The 20,221-nt window shown below is 48.9% G+C and overlaps 1 protein-coding gene across 2 annotated transcripts in view; it reads left to right on the forward strand.

Annotated features, from left to right (window-relative positions):
* Nucleotides 1–20,221, forward strand: part of ALDH8A1 (aldehyde dehydrogenase 8 family member A1) — a 35,001-nt gene that overhangs the window by 9,048 nt on the left and 5,732 nt on the right. Inside the window, exons 3-6 of one of the 2 annotated variants that reach the window (XM_004701981.2) lie at nt 640–795; nt 2,420–2,569; nt 10,577–10,833; nt 15,562–15,723. In XM_004701981.2, coding sequence (XP_004702038.1) covers nt 640–795; nt 2,420–2,569; nt 10,577–10,833; nt 15,562–15,723 — 725 coding nt within the window. The remainder of the gene's footprint in view (nt 1–639; nt 796–2,419; nt 2,570–10,576; nt 10,834–15,561; nt 15,724–20,221) is intronic. The other variant, XM_004701983.2, reaches the window with a different exon arrangement.

Genomic DNA, 20,221 nt, shown 5'->3' on the forward strand with positions numbered 1-20,221 from the left:
GTGTGTGTGTGTGTGTGTGGTGTGTCGGGGTAAACCAGTGAGATCTGCAGCATGCCTGGTGTGTGTGTGTGTGTGTTTGTGTGTGGTGTGTCAGGGTAAACCAGTGAGATCCGCAGCATGCCTGGAGTGTGTGTGTGTGTATATGTGTGTGTGGTGTGTCCCGGTGAACCAGAGAGATCCGCAGCACCCTGCGCCAGTCTGCCATGTGCCCATCTTAGAGGCTCCTTGCTTGTGTCGGGAGGACAGTTCATACACATCACCTGCCCCTGAAAGCCTATGTCTGGTGAACCAACCCAGCTGCCCTGACACCCATGATTTCCATCCCTCTGTGGCCCCTCAACATCTAGTGGTTTTGATTCAAAAGAGCTCGTGTGGGTGACGAGGCTGCTTCGGGGACATGCGGGATGGCAGCCCGGGGTTCTCCCCGGTCCACAAGCAAGGGGCGTTCGACTCCTCTCACCACGTAGTGCGTCTCTAGCCGCTGGAATTCTTGCAGTTTTACCAAACCACGATCGACCGTGTCCAAAGAGAAGGGACGTCGGCCACACGGTGGCAGGAGTCCGCTCAGTGTGGGTGGCAGCCGGTGAGGGACACGGGCACTGGTGGAAACATACTGGCGATAGCGCTGATTTCTTCCAGGGAAAACCATCACGCTGGCGAGGAGCATGGACATTCCCAGGGCGGTGCACAACTTCCGCTTCTTTGCCTCCTCCCTCCTTCACCACACGTCGGAGTGCACGCACATGGACCACGCGGGCTGCCTGCACTACACGGTGCGCGCGCCCGTGGGCATTGGTAGGTGCTGGCGGCGCGGTGCCCCAGGGAACGAATGAGGGTAAACTCGTGCGTGAGTACTAGGCTTTTTTGGGCTCCCTGCTAATTAGGGAAAAAACAAACAAATCAGAGTGGATCAGGGCATGGATTCTGGAACAGCCGAGGGATAAGGGGCTTCAACTCTGTGCCCTTCAGTACTCGATTTTAAAAGCCAGAACAGTTGAGTTTCGCCATGTGCTATGTGGGGTAACTACATCCTTAAGTGTAGTATTTGGAATCATCTCTGGTATGTGGCCACCTGCTTCGTGAAGATTAAACCCAGCGGCTCCCAGCCCACGACAACAACAGCGACAGCAACAACCACATAGATTAGAGGTTCTCAACCTGTAGGTCGTGACCCCTTTGGGGGTCGAACGACCCTTCACAGGGGTCACCCTATTCATAACAGTAGCAAAATGACAGTGTTGAAGTAGCAACGAAAATGATTTTATGGTTGGGGGGTCACCACCGCATGAGGGGCTGTATGAAAGGCATGAGGAAGGTTGAGAACCACTGACTAGATTATGTATCTCCCTCCTCTTCCTCCATTTATTTGCCCTTTGGGGACAATAAACATCTACAGTGGTTAAAATCTTCCAGTAGATGGCACTCCTTCCTCTGGGGCGTGGAGGCATCTCAGCCACCCACCTGTAGTTCATTAGTTACATTTGATGAAAATCCTTTATAAAAGGGAAAAAATGGGATATTTTACCATTTCGATTCTTTGAACCTTTTGGGAAAAAAAAAAATCATATTTGCAAGGCATTATGGGAAGTCACAGTTCCTCCTAAAAAAATAGGTTTGGTAATAGGGTCTCCTGGAAATAGATTCAGTCATCGCCTAAAGGACAGATTTCCCCTCAGTGGGATTCACTAATTCACTAATATAAATACAGGTTTCCTTTCATAGCACGGTCTTGAGGGAAGAGGTGAAATCGTTTCCTTCTTCATCAGGTAGATTTTATTTCTGCCTAGTTCATGGCGGGGGCGTGGCCAATTTCAGAAGGTGATATAGAGACACGCTAGAACAGATGTTGACCATGTTGCGGACCCAGTAAGCCTACCTAGTCATGATGCCGGCAAGACTCCACAAAGAGTTGCTTAAAACAGCCACTACCACCACCACCCTTTTGGCTGGCCAAGGGGGATATCACCGAGCCCTCAAAAGAAACACCCTTGGCATGCATCCATTTTTACCAACCATCTCAAAAGTTTATCTCACCCCCAATGGAAGGATGGAGGTGGAGGAGCACATAAGAAGACTTCCTCTGCACAGTTAGGTAGTACGAGGGAGAAGTGAACAAAGAAAAAAGAAAAGAAAAGAAAGAACTATGCAGATCAGCCTGGGATTTCCAAAAGCATTGCATTCTGGGACCTTTGCACCCCAGCATGTGGCCTGCTGGTGTTCGTCATGACAATCAGAAGCCATCCAGAAAAAGACTAGAGTATGTGAATGATATTCCGTTTGACAAGGCACAGTTACTTGCGGAGTCTTAGAATGATTTCCCCAAGACAGCTTTGGGTTTCAGAATGAGCATTTGTTTCAGCTGGCGTTAGGGCAGTCTTATACAAGTAATCGCATTTAGCCAGGTTCCTTCTGTGTTCAGCTGGACTGATCAGTCCTTGGAACTTACCACTCTACTTGCTGACCTGGAAGATAGCGCCCGCGATTGCTGCTGGAAACACCGTGATAGCCAAGCCCAGTGAGCTGACGTCGGTGACTGCGTGGATGCTGTGCAAACTGTTCTATAAAGCAGGTGCCTGCGCGTGCGGAGGTGGGGCAGGGTGGGGGGTTGGCACAGGATTGGCTTTGGGGTTGTCAGCTCCGTCTCCGAGTGTCATCAACTTCGGGGGAAGTCAGAGCAAAGTTATTTCAGATAGAAGTCTGCTTTTTATCAGGAACATTGACTCCAGTGCATCTTTTGTTGTTTTGTTTTCCCCTCTCTGATCTTTTTCTGGGAAATCCTTTTCCTTCACAGGGCCCCACACGTGGTTTCCTCCGTTCAGCTCCTGAACCTGGTCTCTGCATGAATGGTTCCACTCCACAGGTTGGCAGTGAAAGGCAGGCCCGGAAGTAGTACAGTGGTAGGCTTGAGCCCCAGGTGATATAAAGGGCTTGAACGCTTGGCTGCTACCTGCAAGGTTGGAGGTTTGTGTCTACCTGGAGGCCTTTTGGGGAGAAAGGCCCGGTGATCAATTTTCCAAAATAAATCCTCATCGAAGAGCTTAGGGAGCACAATTCTATTGCGACGCACATAAGGTCACCAGGGGTCAGTAATGGCAACTGTGTTCATTTGTGTTTCTGAAAGGGTTAACGAGCCCAGATGAAGTCAGCCGACTATATATTTTCTTGAATAGCCCATTGAAATCATATGTTTGAGGATGTTAATCACTCTCTCTTCCATCATGATTATGGGGGATTATTAGAAGCAGTAACAGGTTCTACAAGCCGGGATTGGAACACATTAAGGATATAGTCATTGGTCCATAGTGATACGTGTCCTCAGCAAGCAATCAAATCTCTCTCTGGTCGTCAGCCTCTTGGACACATGGTCCCTTGGCCTCTGCCCTCCTAGCCCAGGAAGCCCTCCTGTCGTTCTGTCTCACAGTCCCACCATTTTGATGCCTCAGGCTCTGGCGCTTCTGGTCTCAGCCTCCACCACTTCGTACAGAGCGGTCTGGAACATGTCTTTCTGATGGTTCTGGGCATTCTCTCTCTCCTGCTTCAATGAGGAGAGCCAAGTTCATCTGGATGCAAAGCGTATTACCAGATACTTCTGTGCGTTTTGTTGGTATCTACTAGCTGACAGAAATGACCTATTTCTCTAGGAATTTGGATATACACTTGCTCAGTTTCCCCTGCATTTGGAACCCCTGCTCAGAAGCAGATGTAGCATGACCTGTAGTAGCATCTGAAGGGCTCTTCTTTGGCCACACTTGAGTAACATTGCTGGTACTGGATGCACTGGTATCATTCTGCACAATTGTGGATTGTCCCTCCATCCCGTGTTCAAAGGCAGCAGGCAGGACCTCTCAGTGTGTAGACAGCGAGAAGGCTCCTTGTTGGTAGGTCCTCAGGTCATGACTCCACGCTGCCTTCGGTAGGAATGATGGGTGGGTGGTGGCTGTGGCGCATTAAGTCCACAGGGAAGACCCTGCTGGGCTCATCATCTCCGTAGAATGAGGACTGGGTCACTTCCGACTCTCAGCCTCTCTGGAGTCCTTTCATCTGCCTTCCCCTGAAGCCAAGCTTCCTCTGAGAATGGTTAGCTGATACTTCAAGCAAGGATTTAAAGCACATGTTAAAATCTTGCCTGTTTAGCAAAGGGCTTCTGGTCTCCTGACCCATCACTTAGCCACCCTCTCCCTTGTATTGTGAGTGATCGAGCTGCCCCCACCCACCTTGGCCTTTGGATATGCTAGGCATCCAGAGGGTGTGTGTGCTAGCTGCCCCCACCCACCTTGGCCTTTGGATATGCTAGGCATCCAGAGGGTGTGTGTGCTACCAAGTGTCTGCCTGTCTGTGCCCTTGAATGTGCCATCCCTCCTTGACAAAAGTGACCACATTAAGCTCGCTCTTTACAGAACTGAGCCTCTGGTGGCAGCAAAGGTTGGCAGTGATCCTTCTCCGCCTGAGCCTGCAGCTGCCCAGAGTTGCAGGAACGGGTCTTGGGATCGACTTTTTAATTCCATGACAGGGAGGGGGCTCATGGCAGCTGCCCAGAGTTGCAGGAACGGGTCTTGGGATCGACTTTATGATTCCATGACAGGGAGGCGGCTCGTGGAGGGGACGCAGAACCACAGAGCATGTGCTGTGACCACACTCCTCTACCCAAAGCCACCTCCATCTGTTTGGTGTATGCTTCTGGATATCCCCAGCCTGGCCTGCAAGAAAGTTCCATGTGTGTTCCCACCGGTTTGTGCTGCATTGATCTCCTTTCTCGTGAATGAAAAAGCTGATTGAAGTCCCTGGGTGATAACGATGGTTAACATACTCTGCTCTTGAGGGAGGGGTTGCTGGTTCAAATCCACCCGAGGGGCCACAGTGGAAAGCCTGGGAGCCCCCTCTGGAGAGGTCCCTATGGCAGTCCCTGTGGAGTGCCTTCCTCCTCTGACACGCACAGGTCTCCATGGGTCAGAGTCCACCTGACAGGAATGAGCTTGTACATAAGCTTATCACCCCGTGAAAGCACTCGCCCCCTCTTCCTTCATCCTTCCCTGGGCTCCCTGCGGCCAGGCTCCCCTCCTGGGAGACACCGGGAGTGGCCAGGCCCACAGGACTCCCCTCCTGAGCCCTCACTGTCTCCTGGGGGCTGGGAAGCAGGGGGAGACTGCCCCTCACCTGAGAACCACCCGGGACCAAACTCTCCTCCACTAGGCAGGTGTAAAACACGGACCCTGCCCGTTTAGACCCACGGAAGGGTGGCCGTGCTCTGAAATGCGGTCCCTTGTAACCTCACGTGGGGATGCTTCCAGGAGGGTCGCGTTTTCCTCGGGAAGGCACTGAACGCTGGCCCTTGACCCTGGAGCGGCCACGGAAGGTGGGTCTCTGGCCCTTCCTGTCGGCTTTCCTGCCCGCCGCCATGGGCTTTGGTTCTGCCTGTTTCAGCTTGACCTCAGTCTGGGTGCGATCTTCCTGCGCCCAGGCCTTACAGGAGGCGCTCTGCTCCCGCGGTCATCTCTTAGCTGCCTCCCTCGGAGTTTGCAGAGCGGTAATTTCCAGTTAAATCGTCTTCCTTCTCAGACAGCCAGACACTCTCAGGAGGGCGTGGGAAGGGCACGATTCACCAGTCATTGCTGCGCGGACCCCCAACCCCAGGCGCCTTCAATGTGAGCCAGAGTACAGCCATGCCCCGTAGGGTTTTCCGTGGTGACTCTTCACGTGGAAGCTTCCAGCCCTTGTTTCTGGGTGGGTTTCAACTCCCAACTGGTTGCTTAACAGCTCAGCACACTGATGATTGGAAACATCTTTTGGAAAGAACGGCCAACGCTCTTGGGCTCACCTGGTTAACATGCTGCTCTAAACACCAGAAACGATTCAGCCCAGGTTGGCCCGCAGGATTTTGAAAGCCTGACACCCCACCCTTCCACCCTCCTCTTCCGTCCACCCACACAGGCCTGGAATTTGAGGGAGAGGCAGAGCCAGAGCCAGGAAAGGGTGGAAAACTTGTCCTGCTGGGAGGGCTTGTCCTCCTTGTCCAAGCCAGGCCCCAGGGTGCTTTCACCCCTGTCCGGCCCACATCGCTGGCCTAACTAACCTAAGCTTTCTTGTGGGTTTGTGAGGTGCCGGGGAGTGTCCCCAGACCCAGGGTGACTCCATGCACAGCAGAAGGAAACGTGGCCCCTCTGGAAGCGGCCTGACACGTGTGGTTTGTGGGAGCCCACACGCTAGAGGAGAGCAAATGCGTGCACAGACTTGGGCTCAGGAGAATGGGACCCTACCGGACAGCCCGGTGGTTCGCCAATCATTTTGCCCGGGGGAAGCCTGGCGGGCATTTCCCATCTGTCCCCTTGCGGGCTGGTTTGCTTTCCTAGCACGGCTGTGACCAAGCAGCATTACAAAATGGACCGCGTTAAACAATAGAAATGTAAGTTTTCTCAGTCCCGGAGCCTGAGAGTCTGACATGAGTCCGACTTCAGCAGGGTGTCATGCTGAATGCGTCTGCGTTGGGGGGGAGGGGGGGTGTCTCCTGGTTTACGGCTGCAGTGTCTGTGGGAGCCTCTGTCCCCCTGTCTGATGGATCTGTAAGGTTGCTTGAAATACCTCAGATCTTGGCTTCACTCAATGAAAGAGTTCATGCGGAAGCCTGCTTTGTAATCTAACTAGGTTTTGATGAAGGACAGGACAAGTTTCAGGTTTCATAGTCTCAAAAGAGTACATGCCATGTCATGTAAGTGTGCCATGCTGTGGGGAGGCCCACTGGGGTTCACCACTGGACACAAGCAGCCTCCTGGAACAGCGCACCCGCACGTGTGGAACTGGGGGAGGGATCCCAGGGACTGAGGGGTTGAGGGAGAAAGGGGCAAGAGGCTGCAGAGGGCAGAAGGACTGGGGCCAGAGGCAGTGGCAAGAGCAGGGACCAGAGAGCAAAAGAGCTTGCCAGCACATGCCCCCTGCCTTCATTGTGGCCCACCCCCTGGCTGGGGGAAGGTGTAGTTGAAGGTATTGGTTGACCCCATTGACTGGGTTGAGCCCAACTGGGTGAGATCATGAGCCTGGGCCCAGTTTGGACCATGCAGTTGTACCTCCCACCTGGCTTGGGGCTTGGATTGGAGCATGTTCCATTTGGGAAATTCACAGGTAGTTAATGGTCGCCTGATCTCCTTCCAACCCCTCTAGGGGGCCTTTGTAGGCACAGAAGGGACAACCCCCTGCCTCTATATCTAGCCACCTGACAGATCCATGTTATAAGGACACCAGTCACAGGACCAGGACTCATCCTGCTTCAGGGTGCCCTCCTGCTCACCCGACTGTCCCCATCTTCAAAGGTCCCACTTCTAACCAGGGTGGCACCCACAGGGACAAGGCTTGGGGTTTCCAAGTAGCCTTTGGGAGGAACCCAGTTCCACCTACAGTGGGGACTCACTGCAGCGGGGCCCTGGTGATTGCCAATGTGATCCCGCTAAGGATGTTGCTCTATGGGAAGGTCTGATAGATAGTCATTTGTGCAAAAGATATTTCTAATTTTTATTAGCTGATATATTCTGTTTGTAAGAAGTAATTTGCAAAGAAAATGTCATACTCACTAGCCATGGTTTTAAACTTATTTGGAATTCTCTATGTTAAACACTTATTAGGTAGAAATGAATAAAGTAATTCTTAAAAAAAGCTAAACGACGTTATTGACACATAATTCACATATCACCAGTTCAATAGTTGAGATGTATTAAAAGGAGTTGCATAATCATCACTACAATCAATGTAAGAACATTTTCTTCTTTCTTGTCATCCTAATTTCCCCCCAAACTCCCCTGCCATGCTTCCAAGCAATTATTCACCCAGTGACGGTCCCTAGAAATTTCCCTACCTGGATTTCATATAGAGAATAACACACAAAAAGAAAAATAGAAAGAAAAAGCCAGTGGTAATAACAACATAAAGCATAGAAGAACCTCAATTGAAAAGGTAACAGAAAACAATAAAAAGTAGAACCTATTTAAGGGCCAAAAGGAAGAGCAAATGATAAGAATGGTAGAATTTGTGTGAAATATTTATCTATACTTCAAAAGCGATTCTTGAAGAGAACAAATTTAATCCCAGATAGTACTTACCTAAAGGGAAGGAAATGCCTTACCCTGAGCAAGGGGAAAATACTAGGAGCAGGGAAGGGGTTGAAAACCATTCCCCAGGGAGGGTTTCTGCACCCACTGTAGGTCCAGCTTGGGGAGGTAATGGTAATAAATCAGCCCCCCAGGCAGACCCCAAGAGCTGGACACAACACAATTTTCCATAGGATATTTTGTCTGGAAAAGCCTTCCAAATTCCAGAAACATCTTTAATTTGTGTAATGTGCATTAAGCATCCATCCATCCATCCATCCATCCATCCATCCATCCATCCATCCATCCATCCATCCATCCATCCACCTACTTACTTATCACCCTGCTTCTTTGCCACCTACTGCATGTTGTTAAACCATTTGTCTTGCTTTTCTCATTGGTCAGGGAGGTTGGCACTAATACATCTCCATGGGTTGTTGGGAAGCCTGCGGCGCACCTGTTGAATCTGGTGTTGTTCGCGCAGTCATGACGGCGTGACACCACCTGACAGAGAAGAATGGTCCCCATAGGACTTTCTAGGCTTGAAGCTTTACAGAAACTTCTTTTGTCCCAAGGAGCCCCTGGGTGGGTTCCAACGACTAACCTTTTGGTTAGCTGTCAAGTGCTTAATGGTCACACCAGGACATACATCATGCACAGCAATGGGAGCACCCCAAATGTGAGCACTTACTGGGGTTGAATCTGTGCTGAACCTGAACTAGGCCACAGCCCAGGAGATACAGCAGAGTGTACATTCTGTTTGTGGGCAGGTGTCTATAAACAAGTAGATCCATCAATCAAACCCACTGAGAGACTGTTGGGTAAAGGAGGGCTGCTCCTTAGGGCTTGGGAGGCCTTAAATCATTGTCAGAGTAGACAGCCAGATCTTTCTCATATGGAGTAGCTGGCGGGGTGGAATCACCAACCTCCGGATTAGCTATGCAGTGCTTAACTCACTGTGCCACCAGAGCTCACCAACTCCTTAGATGCCTAACAAATATATGAAGATAGGGTGCAATAGGGTCTTGTGGTAGAAAAGAGGGGGGCATTGACTGGAAATGTGCTCAGTCCTTGGCAACCAGTGCTGGTTTGAAAGCACCCATCTGCCTGCCACAAGGCTTCGAACTCACAAGTCACCTTCCTGAGGGAACTTTCTCCTGTCCCCTGACCCCCTCTCATCCACGACAGTCCTTCTCTCCTCTGCGCCACAACTACTGTTACAGTTACCTAACCTGGACCATTTCACACAGAACAGAGAAAGAACAACTTGGAGGAGGGCACTCCTGCCTGACTGGCCTTGACTTGGGTGAGCCTTCCTTGTACCCTCAACAACTCAGCCCTCATCAATATTATGGAATGTTCTAGGCAAGAGTGTTCTAAGCAGAGCACCCAGAGAAATCTCACCTAGTGTGCACACTGGCAGAGGTGACTCTGTAGTCTTTGTTGTTGTTGTTGCTGTTGTTATTGTTAGGTGCCAGTGAGTCATTTCTGACCCATAGTGACCCTAGGCACAAGAGACCAAAACATGGCCCGGTGCGGGGCCGCTCTCACGGTGGTTTCTGTGCCTGAGCCCATTGTCGCAGCCATGGTGTCCCTCCAGCTCCTGAAGGGCCTTTTTGCTGCCCCTCCACTTGACCAAGCATGATGTCCTTCTTCAGGGACTGGTCTCTCCTGACAGTATGTTCTCCTGGCATACAGTCTCTCCTGACTCTATGTCTACAGTGTTCCCTTTGTTATTAAACTCCAAAGCTAAACAGAAACCAAACAACATCCAATGAGTCAGTTCCAGCTCATAGTGACCCTCTATGGCAGGGGTCTTCAAACTATGGTCCACGGGCCACATGTGGCCCGCCCAGGACATTTACCCGCCGGGTGTTTTTGCCCCGTTTTGTTTTTTTACTTCAAAATAAGATGTGTGCAGTGTGCATAGGAATATGTTCATAGTCTTTTTTTAAACTATAGTCTAGGCCTCCAGTGGTCTGAGGGACAGTGAACTAGTCCCCTGTTTAAAAAGTTTGAGGACCCCTGCTCTATAGCAGTGGTTCTCAGCCTTCCTAATGCCATGACCCTTTAATACAGTTCCTCATGTTGTGGTGACCCCCCCAACCATAACATTATTTTCATTGCTACTTCATACCTGTAATTTTATTACTGTTATGAATCGGGCGACCCCTGTGAAAGGGTAATTTAACCCCCAAAGGGGTCGCGACCCACAAGTGGAGAACCGCTGCTCTATGGGGTTTCCAAGACTGCAAATCTTTACAGAAGCACAATTTCATCTCCCCCATGAAGTGAGTGGTAGATTTGAACCTCTGGGCTTGTCATTAGCTACCCGACAGCTAGTCCCCAGTGCCCCCAGGGATCTGTGCAAGGTCCAGGAGCTACGTCACCCACCACGTCCTCTTCCTCTCCCATCGCAGCTGTTTCCAAAAGCACCTCCGTGTAACCTGAAGTCCGTCACACATAGACAGGAATTACTCTAACTGGCATGGTTTTGCATCCAGGGGTCCCACCAGGTGTGGTCAACATTGTGTTTGGAACGGGGCCCAGCGTGGGTGAGGCCCTGGTGTCCCATCCAGAGGTACCCCTGATCTCCTTCACGGGGAGCCAGCCCACGGCCGAGCAGATCACACGACTGAGCGCCCCACACTGCAAGAAGCTCTCACTGGAGCTGGGGGGCAAGAATCCTGCCATCATCTTTGAGGATGCCGACCTGGAGGAGTGTATTCCAGCAACCGTCAGGTCCAGCTTTGCCAACCAGGTATGTCTCGTGGCCTTTTCCCCCTCGGTGGTCCTGTCAGGCGGGATCATTGTAGGGGACACCTCAGGCAAGGACTAGGTCCATCCAAGGCTATTTCCCAAAAGGAGAATCTCGGCATCGTGCGTTATTCTGTCGACTCTCTGTTCAGTCTCAACATTAGTTGCTGACCTTGGAAAGTCACCGGTTCCCCTATGGAGTTATGCCTCTCCCACCCTCCCGTCGTTATCAGACATGGGCCGCAAGGACTGGTCTCTGCTGCTCCCACCTGCTCCGCCCCTTATTCGCATGGTTGCCCAGTATGTTATTGCCATCCAAATGTAAGCTTTATTCTCCTCCCAAAGCATCGTCAACGGACCGACACAGCGAGTGCCTGTGTGAAATGCTAACTGCCAAATGACCTAGACATCCCTCGAGACTGTAGTCCTAAGCCCTTATGTTCAATGAGTCAATCCCTCAAGGTATTTGGTTATAACTAAATAGTTTTTATACTTTTCATCCTGCATGTTCTACCATGTGTATGCAGCACGTAGACATAGCCTCTGTCAAACACACACACACACACACACACACACACTCACACTCACACACGAGCATACTCCTCTGTGCTATCCCATATCTGTTCATCTTGCATATCCACCGATGTGTCCACTTACACATTGCTGCTTGTGATGATAGTTATTGTAGGATTGAGTATGTACTAGCATTTACATTTTTCCTTTTACTCTTGTGTTCTTCCCCGTTACTTCTTTTGCCTTGGTTATGTTTTGCTAACCACCACCCTTGTCATATATAACCTTTCCCTTCATTCAAGTTAATGTGTTTCTATCTTCTGGTTAATGACTTCACGCCTTACTCCTCTAACCCTAGTGACCATAGAAGAAGAGTTACTTCTGTATGTGAACCTTTTCTTGGCTTTCTGCAGTAATGACCTTATACAGTGCTTGTCCTTTCGTGATCGACTGCTTTCCTTCAGCATGATGTCCTCCAAGTTCACCCATGCTGTGCGATATCTCATGGACTGATCACATTATTCTTGCATGTTGCATAGTGTTTCGTTGTGTCTGTGTACCCTAGTTTGTCTGTCCATTCATTCACTGATGAGTACTATAAGAATGGTATTGGGGCAGCATCTGACCTCCCCTGACTTCACAACGAGGAAGGAGAATCAAACTTACTATCAGCTTATTCCTGCCCGCCTCTGCTCTAGTCGGTAGACATGCGTCCACTCTCCCACCTTCTTTATTAATTCTGACACTATCTCCCCAGAGGCACCTCTGCTTCTTTGCTAGTTATTCACTGCAATGGCCTTACAGACATAATAGACAATACCCAGGATTATGGGGGCGTTAGGGAAGTTAGCAGGTTACAGTTCAGGATCAGAAATGCCCAGGATATGGTTCTTTTGGACAGGAGCACCCCTTCTCAGCCATGCCCTCTCAACCATGGGGTCTCTTGACCCCTGTCTTGCTCAGGCAATCTTACATAACTCCTAGTGCTGCTGATAAATGCGCAAAAGATGTGCCGCTGTGTCATAAGCCTCTGCCTGAAGGTGCTCAGCTGAAGCTACATGGGTCAGCAAACCTAGCTACCCCAATGAAGTGTCTGGAGGTAGCCTACTCCAAAAGTGAGCCTCCTGCCCACAGAGACTTGGTTTTATTTGCATAGTTGGTGGGGAAGCCCATTGCTCTGTCTTGCACTCTGACTTTGGTTCTGCTGCCTCTATTCCTCTGCCATGCCTCTCCATTCATGGCTCTCCATCTCCTGGAATGAGGAGGTTTAGCACACAGAGATCTCAGGGGTCTTCTCTCTTGATGTAGTGAGATCTCCTTTTCCTGCTTCTGAAATGGCTCCTTTTATGCCCAGCAGGGTGACACAATCGACCACTCCCGTGTTAGAGTTCTCAGTTTTTTACAATCACAGCTTACCCTGACAACAGTCACAACCGAATCATATACTTTGATCTGGCCTTTCTCTTACCCATACCTATTGGAAAAAGAGGAACCATCCCAATCAGGTCATGATGCCTGAATCACGTGGTGGGCGTTACAAAGACACTGCCTAGAAGAGCCATATCAAGTACGTCCCTGCACCACATGCCCTTAGATTTATTCCTTGCTTTGGCTGTTGTGAGTGGTGCTGTGATCGACATGAGTGTGCGAGTGACCTGTGACAGCTCTTGTTTCTCTAGGATCTACACTTGGTAGTGGAACTGCTCGGTCATATCGTATCTCTATTTCAAACTTCTTGGGGAAGCACCCACAATATTGTTTTCCGCTGTGCTTGTGCCATTTTGCAGTTCCTGACTGCAAACTGGGAAAGATAAGCCATCGTAGGATTATTATGAGGAAAGCATCCTGCACAGTCCGGGGAATGTATTAGTCACTCAGGAGGTGCGCTTTCCCTTTTCCCATTTCCTCTTATCATCCTCATTGGGCTCATAGTATTTACCCACACTTTTCTGGATCTTACTAAATTTTACACCCAGTGATTTTATCAATCTCTCCTTCCCCAAATGGTACAGGGCCCTTGTACAAATTCACCATCCGGGATTCTCACATTTCTCAGCCCAGATATGCAGACAGTTATAATAGCAATCAATATTTACAGACACTATATAATTTGGATAATGCATATTTGTACCAGTATCAGGATAATTAGGAATACCCTCTTTCTGAGGAGTACTGTGAATATCACATATACACGCAATGAAAATAGTTGTGTGTGTATTAATTTATAATAAGCTACATCATGGTTTGAAATGTCTAGAGTGTGGTGTGTAAAGTATCACCTCCTGTAGTCAAAGGGCAGGGTTGTTTTCCGCACAGAAACCAGCCGCCCTCTGCACCCTCGGCATCGCTGTCTGTAATTGTGGTGTGCCGCTGAGTGGAGTCTGACTCGGTGTGGCCCTGCAGGACCACAGTCTTTCTGAGAGCAGATCTCCACCTCTTTTCTCCCACAGGGCCACCTTTCCATCAGCAGATAACCCTTAACCAGATGCTACCTGCCTCCTTTCATGTCTATCTGGCATCTGAAAGCTAACGTCCCACGCCTGGCTCCTGCCTGCGTTCCCTCACCCTGCCCTGGGCACCGCTGCTCTTTTGGTCTCGTGTTTGTTTTCCCAAAGGATGGCACTAGCTCCTGCACCTTCACCCAGGCCCCAACCTGGGGATCGTCCTTGTGTGCGGGTTCGCTTTCCCTCACACCCTGTCTGCACCCCCAATCTGTCTACAAACCCGGTTGGTTCTCCCTTTCAATATCCCTGAACCCCATCACTTACTCATATTTTATGCCAGTCTCCTTCCCGGGGGTCCCCGCTTGTTTACATATTCGTTGAGATGGGTGAACCCTTACCGTCTTTCTTCCTCTCTGTTGGGGTACTGGAGCTTTGAGCCAAGCTACCGGTTACTTCTCAGGACTCCCATAACACTGGCTGCCTCCACTCGAGTTCCCCTCCGTTCTGTTCTCCACACAGCTGCCTGACTGATCACGGGGAATGTAGATCAGATTTGGTCACTTCGTTGTGTGAGACCTCCCAGGGTCTCTTCACGATACTGTGCGGCCATTGCCTTCCTCACATATTGCCTTCGTCTCCTACCATACACGTCCCAATACCCACCTGCACCCACCCTCAGCCACACTCACCTTCTTGCTCTTCCTCATACTATAAACTCATTCACCTACCCCTGATCCTTCCTGAGTATCTGCTGCCACTAGATGAGTGGTTCTCAACCTGTGGGTCGAGACCCCTTTGGGGGAGTCAAACGACCCTTTCACAGGGGTCACCTAACACCAAGGGAAAACATGTATTTCCAATGGTCTTAGGAACCAAGACACTGACCCTTTATCCGTTTCTGAGACACTGCTCCTCTCTCCGTCTCCAGGTGAGTCTGCCTACATGCAGATAGGCCCACATACAAGTAACCAGCGTGAAGACTGTTACCCATGCTACACCACGCTTCAAGACAAAATTTCATTGATTTATCATTAGAAATAAATATTTCACGATATATAATTACATATTGTTTTGTGATGAATCACTCTGCTTTCATGATGTTCAATTTCTAACAATGAAAATACATCCTGCCTATCAGATATTTACATGATGATTCATAACAGTAGCAAAATGACAGTGATGAAGTAGCAATGAAAATAATTGTATGGTTGGGGGTCACCACCACATGACAAACTATGAAAGGGTCACAGCTTTAGGAAGGTGGAGAACCACTGTGCTAGATCTTTGTCTGCCCAGCCTCTTCACATCAATCAAGTGTCCTTTCAAATGTGCCCTCGCCACAAGTGCCTTCTTGCCTCTCTGGGGTACAATAGCTCCCCTGCACCAGTTTCTGATTCCATCCTTTGCTTAACGGATCTCTATTGATTTGGGGATTTTTTTTTTAATAACAGGTCTTGTGTCTGCCGGCCTTATTTGATTGTGTGTTCACATGGCAGGGACTCTGCTGGCCTTGCTTTCCGCAGCATCCGATCACCTCGAATAGTGCCTGCCACTCAGCAAGTGCTTACAGGTGCAGACTGATCTGGCTCTTGAATGAGCCATATTTATATATAAGGTTTTTGAATCAGTAGACATAATACAATTTGCTTTCAAAACAGGCAAGTATGAAAGCAAACATTTAAACAAGTGTGAGGTTTTAGAGTCCTCATGAGAGAGGGATGAGTTTGTAGCATGAGAAATCATCTTGTCATTGTTCTTGTGTGTCCTTCTGGCAGGGAGAGATCTGCCTCTGTACCAGCAGGATCTTTGTCCAGAGGAGCATCTTCAGTGAATTTTTAAAGAGATTTGTCGATGCTACCAGAAAGTGGAAAGTTGGCATTCCCTCCGATCCCTCGGCCAGCATGGGCGCACTGATAAGTAAAGCACATTTGGAGAAAGTGAGTATTGTCTGCCATGTGACTTAGGGAGAGAGTTCTCACTTGGAGAAAGGCTTCGTGCAAGCCTTTCTGTGCTTTGAAATACTGCGAATCATTACCTTCCTTGGAAAAATTATGATCTGTGTGCTGTCTGGGCACCAAGTACAATATTCTGGATTTTAAGCAGCATCCACATGCAATGAAAGCATTTCAGAATTCAGTGTGGAGACACTACCAGCAGAATTGGAAAGGAAAATTTCAGAACCTAAATGCCGGCTCAAAAATTCCCTAGGGAAATGGTGTTATTGTAATTTGTAGCAGATGGGCTTCAGAAGTGTCAGCACAAACAGTCTGAAGTGTACGCTCTTTAGTCTATGGGGTGCTCAGTGGTGACCACTGGGAGAGGCCATCAGGCCCTCTGAGTGATTTATGGAGTTAAGAACTTTAGGGTCATTTACATTAATTCCCATCATGAGATTCCCAGGCTAGAGGTCCTTGTTTTATATTTGCAATAAATGATACTCACTAAGGGAGACCTCCCCCGCATCAGTGAGCCAATAAGGGACAGGCCTTTACTTATAGAAATTTCTGACACTCCCAGATCTAGGACTGATTTCTTACACGTTCGCTTTAACCTCCACTAGATTGTAAATCACAGATGCTTGTAGTTGGGAAGATTTTCGTAGATTCACGGTCTCTTCCAGTTTCTTCTGTTGCCTCCGCAGAACAAGAAGCAGGGTTTCCTGCTGAGTGTGAACGGAAGAGCTGGTGCTGAAGGTGTAGGGAGGGAGACAGTGGGCAATGGTCTTGCAGGAGTGGGGAGAGTGGACGGACTCAGAAGGGACAGTGGGCTGGGGCAGCTCAAAGGGCCCACTGGTGGCCTGGGGGCCTGGCTGTGGGACTTCCTCCAGGCACATTCCCCTGCAGGGCTGTTGGCTCATAGGCAATTCCCACAGTGCCCAGGGAGTGGATGATCCCGAATTCCTGGATTTGGGATGTTACCAGGGGCCAGAGACTTCCGTGTCCTTTCTCCCCCCAGACTCTTCTGCTCACTGGGGCTGCCAGCTGCCCTCCACACTCGCACACATTGCCGAACACCAGCTCAGCACGGGTGCTATTGTGAGAGAAGGTGGCCAAGGGTGGCCCTCAGAGCTGAGGTCCCCTTGACGATTCACTCCCTCACTAGAGAGCCATGTGCTCCGGGTTAACTCAGCCCCTAAACGGTTTCTTTTTCTTTGGGCATTGCCATGATTAAACACATTAATGTGTCCAGCTAGGTAATTTGAAAACTCCTTTCACATCCTCCTCACTCCTTACACACACACTATCTCTGTGGATGTGTGTGTGTGTGTGTAGAAATTGACCCACACATGGACTCATTGGTAGCAATGGATTTTTTTTCCCTGTCATACACTGAATATTTATTCATTTTGAGTAACTGAATAAATGTAGGCCTTTTTATAGGCTCAACAGGTTTCAAAGTATCATAATTTGGGCAGGGTTTAATGAATGCCTGTGGTGCTCAGCATGGCTGCAGAAGCCCATTCTGCCCAACTCTCTTCGTTCCTCTGAGCTTTCCCTCAGGCACCCCCTGACCATCCCTGCTCTCTGCAACGAACTGCCTAGCCCCTGTATACTTTCCTAGAGCTGCTGTAACAGAAGTACTCACATTTCTATCCGTTAAGTTCAGATCCGGGCCTTGGCCTTGCTAACTCCTTCCTTGTGGTTAGCCCTGGACATTCCTTGGTTCCTTGGCTTGTAGACAGTCCTCACGTGGCATCTGTGTGTCTTCCCCAGTGTGTGTGTATATGTGTGTGTGTGTATTTGTGTGTGAGCGCATGCTTCTGTATCTATTCTGATCTTTTTGATAACTCAGAAGTTGTTAGAGCCTATCCTACTCAGGTATATTTAATTCACATAACAAAGAAAAAGTCTATTTCCAAACAGAATTACATTCACAGGTATAGGAGTAAAAATCCCAACACATATTTGTGTGTGTGTGTGTGGGGGGGGATTGAATTCCCAATGGGTTCTTTCATTGTGGAGTCCTGCTTCATTTTAGGGGAGCAGAGTAACCCAGCCCGCAGCTGGCTCTAGGGGTGCCCTTAGATGACCCCTTAGGGAGCCCAGAGATAGGCTGATTCTACCCAAGAGTTGACAACCTCAAACCTTGCGGTGGCTGGCTCCCATGCTGCTCTTTTAGGAACGGTCTTGCATTGAAGTTATTTTTTGTGCAGTCCTATGGGTTTTGACAAAGGCATAATGCCATCTGTCCAGCCTAACAGTGCCATGCAGCATAGCTTCACTGTCGTAAAAAAATTTTTTTTTAAAATCCCCTAGTGAAGCTATTTTTAAACGTTGCTCAGATATCCTAGTTCTTTTATCAAGGGCTGCGATGCATCCTGTCATAGCCCACTTTGATCAAGTCAAAGCCAAGTCTTTAAAAGGACCTCGGATGCAGTTCATGGCCTGCGTCTGGTATCCCTGTGACCCCCGCCCTTCCCTGTTCCTCTCCTTCATGCTGGCCTCCTTATTCTTTGAAAACACCGGCCGTGTTCCGACACGGGGCCTGTGCTCTTCCTCCTGACACTGGCTCGGCTCCCTCCTTTTCCTCCTGAGACTCAATGTCCCCTTCCCAATGCGGGCTTTCCTGCCCGCCCTACAGCAAACCAGCCTTTCAGCATGCTCTCCCGTTCCCTGCCTTATTTCTTTGGGGCCTTCATGCCGTTTGACGCATGGCCTCTCTTCCTTACCTCTTGGCTTATGGACTATCTTGGTGACTAGAATGTAAGCTTAGTGGTCAGTGGTCAGTTTTACTTACTACTGTGTCCTTTCCCAAACCAACAAACAAATAAACAACCAAAAATCCACTCGACCAATACTGTCAAGTGATTTCCAACCCTCGGCGAGCGCATGTGTGTCAGAGCAGAAAGACCTGTGCTCCATCGGAGTTTTAAAGACGGATTTCTCCGAAGTAGCTCAGCAGGTATTTCTTTCAGGATGATTCTGGTTGTGCTCAAGCTGCCAACCTTCCATCCAATAGCTTGAGCCTTTGCAACACTCAAGCCTTTGTTATATCCTCAGGCTCTAGAATAACGTGCCGGTGTTGTGGGTTCAAATAAAGACAGCCACTATAATGTCTTGAAATTTAGAAGAGTCTTTTATTCGGTTATAACCGGACTGCAAGAATCTAAAAGTTGCTCTTTGGTTTCAGTCCCAAGGGGACATTTCAGTGAGTTTATAAAGCCCCAAACTCACCTCTCATTCATGATGGACTTTCCTAGAGAGCGAGCAGGTGTGGCAAAAGCAGAGAGCAAAATTAGTGCTGTTATTCTTTATAGAGTCAGTGAGCATTACAGGGCCCAGCATTGATGAGAACACCCTGGCCAATAAAATAAAAATAAGGATATCCTGGTTACAACATCAAAAGGAATGCTATTATTAATTATAATGTTCTAATCTGGAGAACATAAGAGTACATTCTAAAATCAATCAGTAGTGAGACTCTTTGAGATGGGAGGGGGAAGGAGGCAGGTCATTCAGCAGTCAACAAGATGGCGTTACAGTGGCTCTTGCTAGCCTGTCTACCTGGAACATAGTAAGTGCTCAGTCTGTGTTTGTTGAGTACGCGCTTGGGAAAAGGCCATTATCAGTGATTGTAGGCATTCTTCAGGCTGTGAATGTCTACCTTCAACCTACTGCCCATAAATCTCACTGCCATGAGTCCCTTCGGACTCACAGTGACTCTGTAGCACACAGTAGGACTGCTGCTGTGTGTTTCTAAGGCAGTGTGTTTTTATGGGCGCAGAAAAACCAAAAACCAATAAAACCCCCAAACTCACTACCTTCAAGTCCACACTGACTCCTAGTGACCTCTGTGGGTTTCTGAGACTGTAACTGTTTTCGGGAATAGAAACCCCAGTCTTTCCCCAGCAAACCTGGAGGGGTTTCCAACTGCCGACCATGTGGATCATAGCCCAGTGTGTAACCACTACACCATGAGGCTCCTGGGAGCAGAAAGCCTCATCCTTTCCCATTGAGCAGCTGACCTTGAGGTTAGCAGTGCAATTTATAACCCATCACCATAGCACCAGGATTCCCATGAAGCCTATTATATTAAAGTTTTGAGGCCTCTACAGTAGTTTGTAATAATGAACAGATTCTATTTTGTGGGGAGCACCAAAACCTCATTTACTGTATAATTGTGTCCAAAATGTTTTGATGTATCTTGCAATATTTTTCTGATGAGCATTACACCGAGGCTGGAGGAAGTTCACAGATGCATTTCCCAGGAGAGCCAGTCTTGTGGTCCCACCATCTTCAGTGGTCAGGTAAAGAAACGGACTCGCAGAGTGAGGGGCATCTGTAAAGTCTAGTCAGCTCAGGCATCCTCCCTGTCCTTCATCGTCCTCACTGTCATTTCTAGCAACAGTAGCAGCTGTTACTCCACATGAGGCTAAATTGGTTACACCTTTTCTTTTATTTAACCTTCTACTTAATTTAAATCCCATGTGTAAGG

This window comes from Echinops telfairi, unplaced genomic scaffold (genome assembly GCF_000313985.2).
Source record: "Echinops telfairi isolate 266 unplaced genomic scaffold, ASM31398v2 ScPeMD7_3533;HRSCAF=4204_0, whole genome shotgun sequence".
Classification (NCBI taxonomy): Eukaryota; Metazoa; Chordata; class Mammalia; order Afrosoricida; family Tenrecidae; genus Echinops; species Echinops telfairi.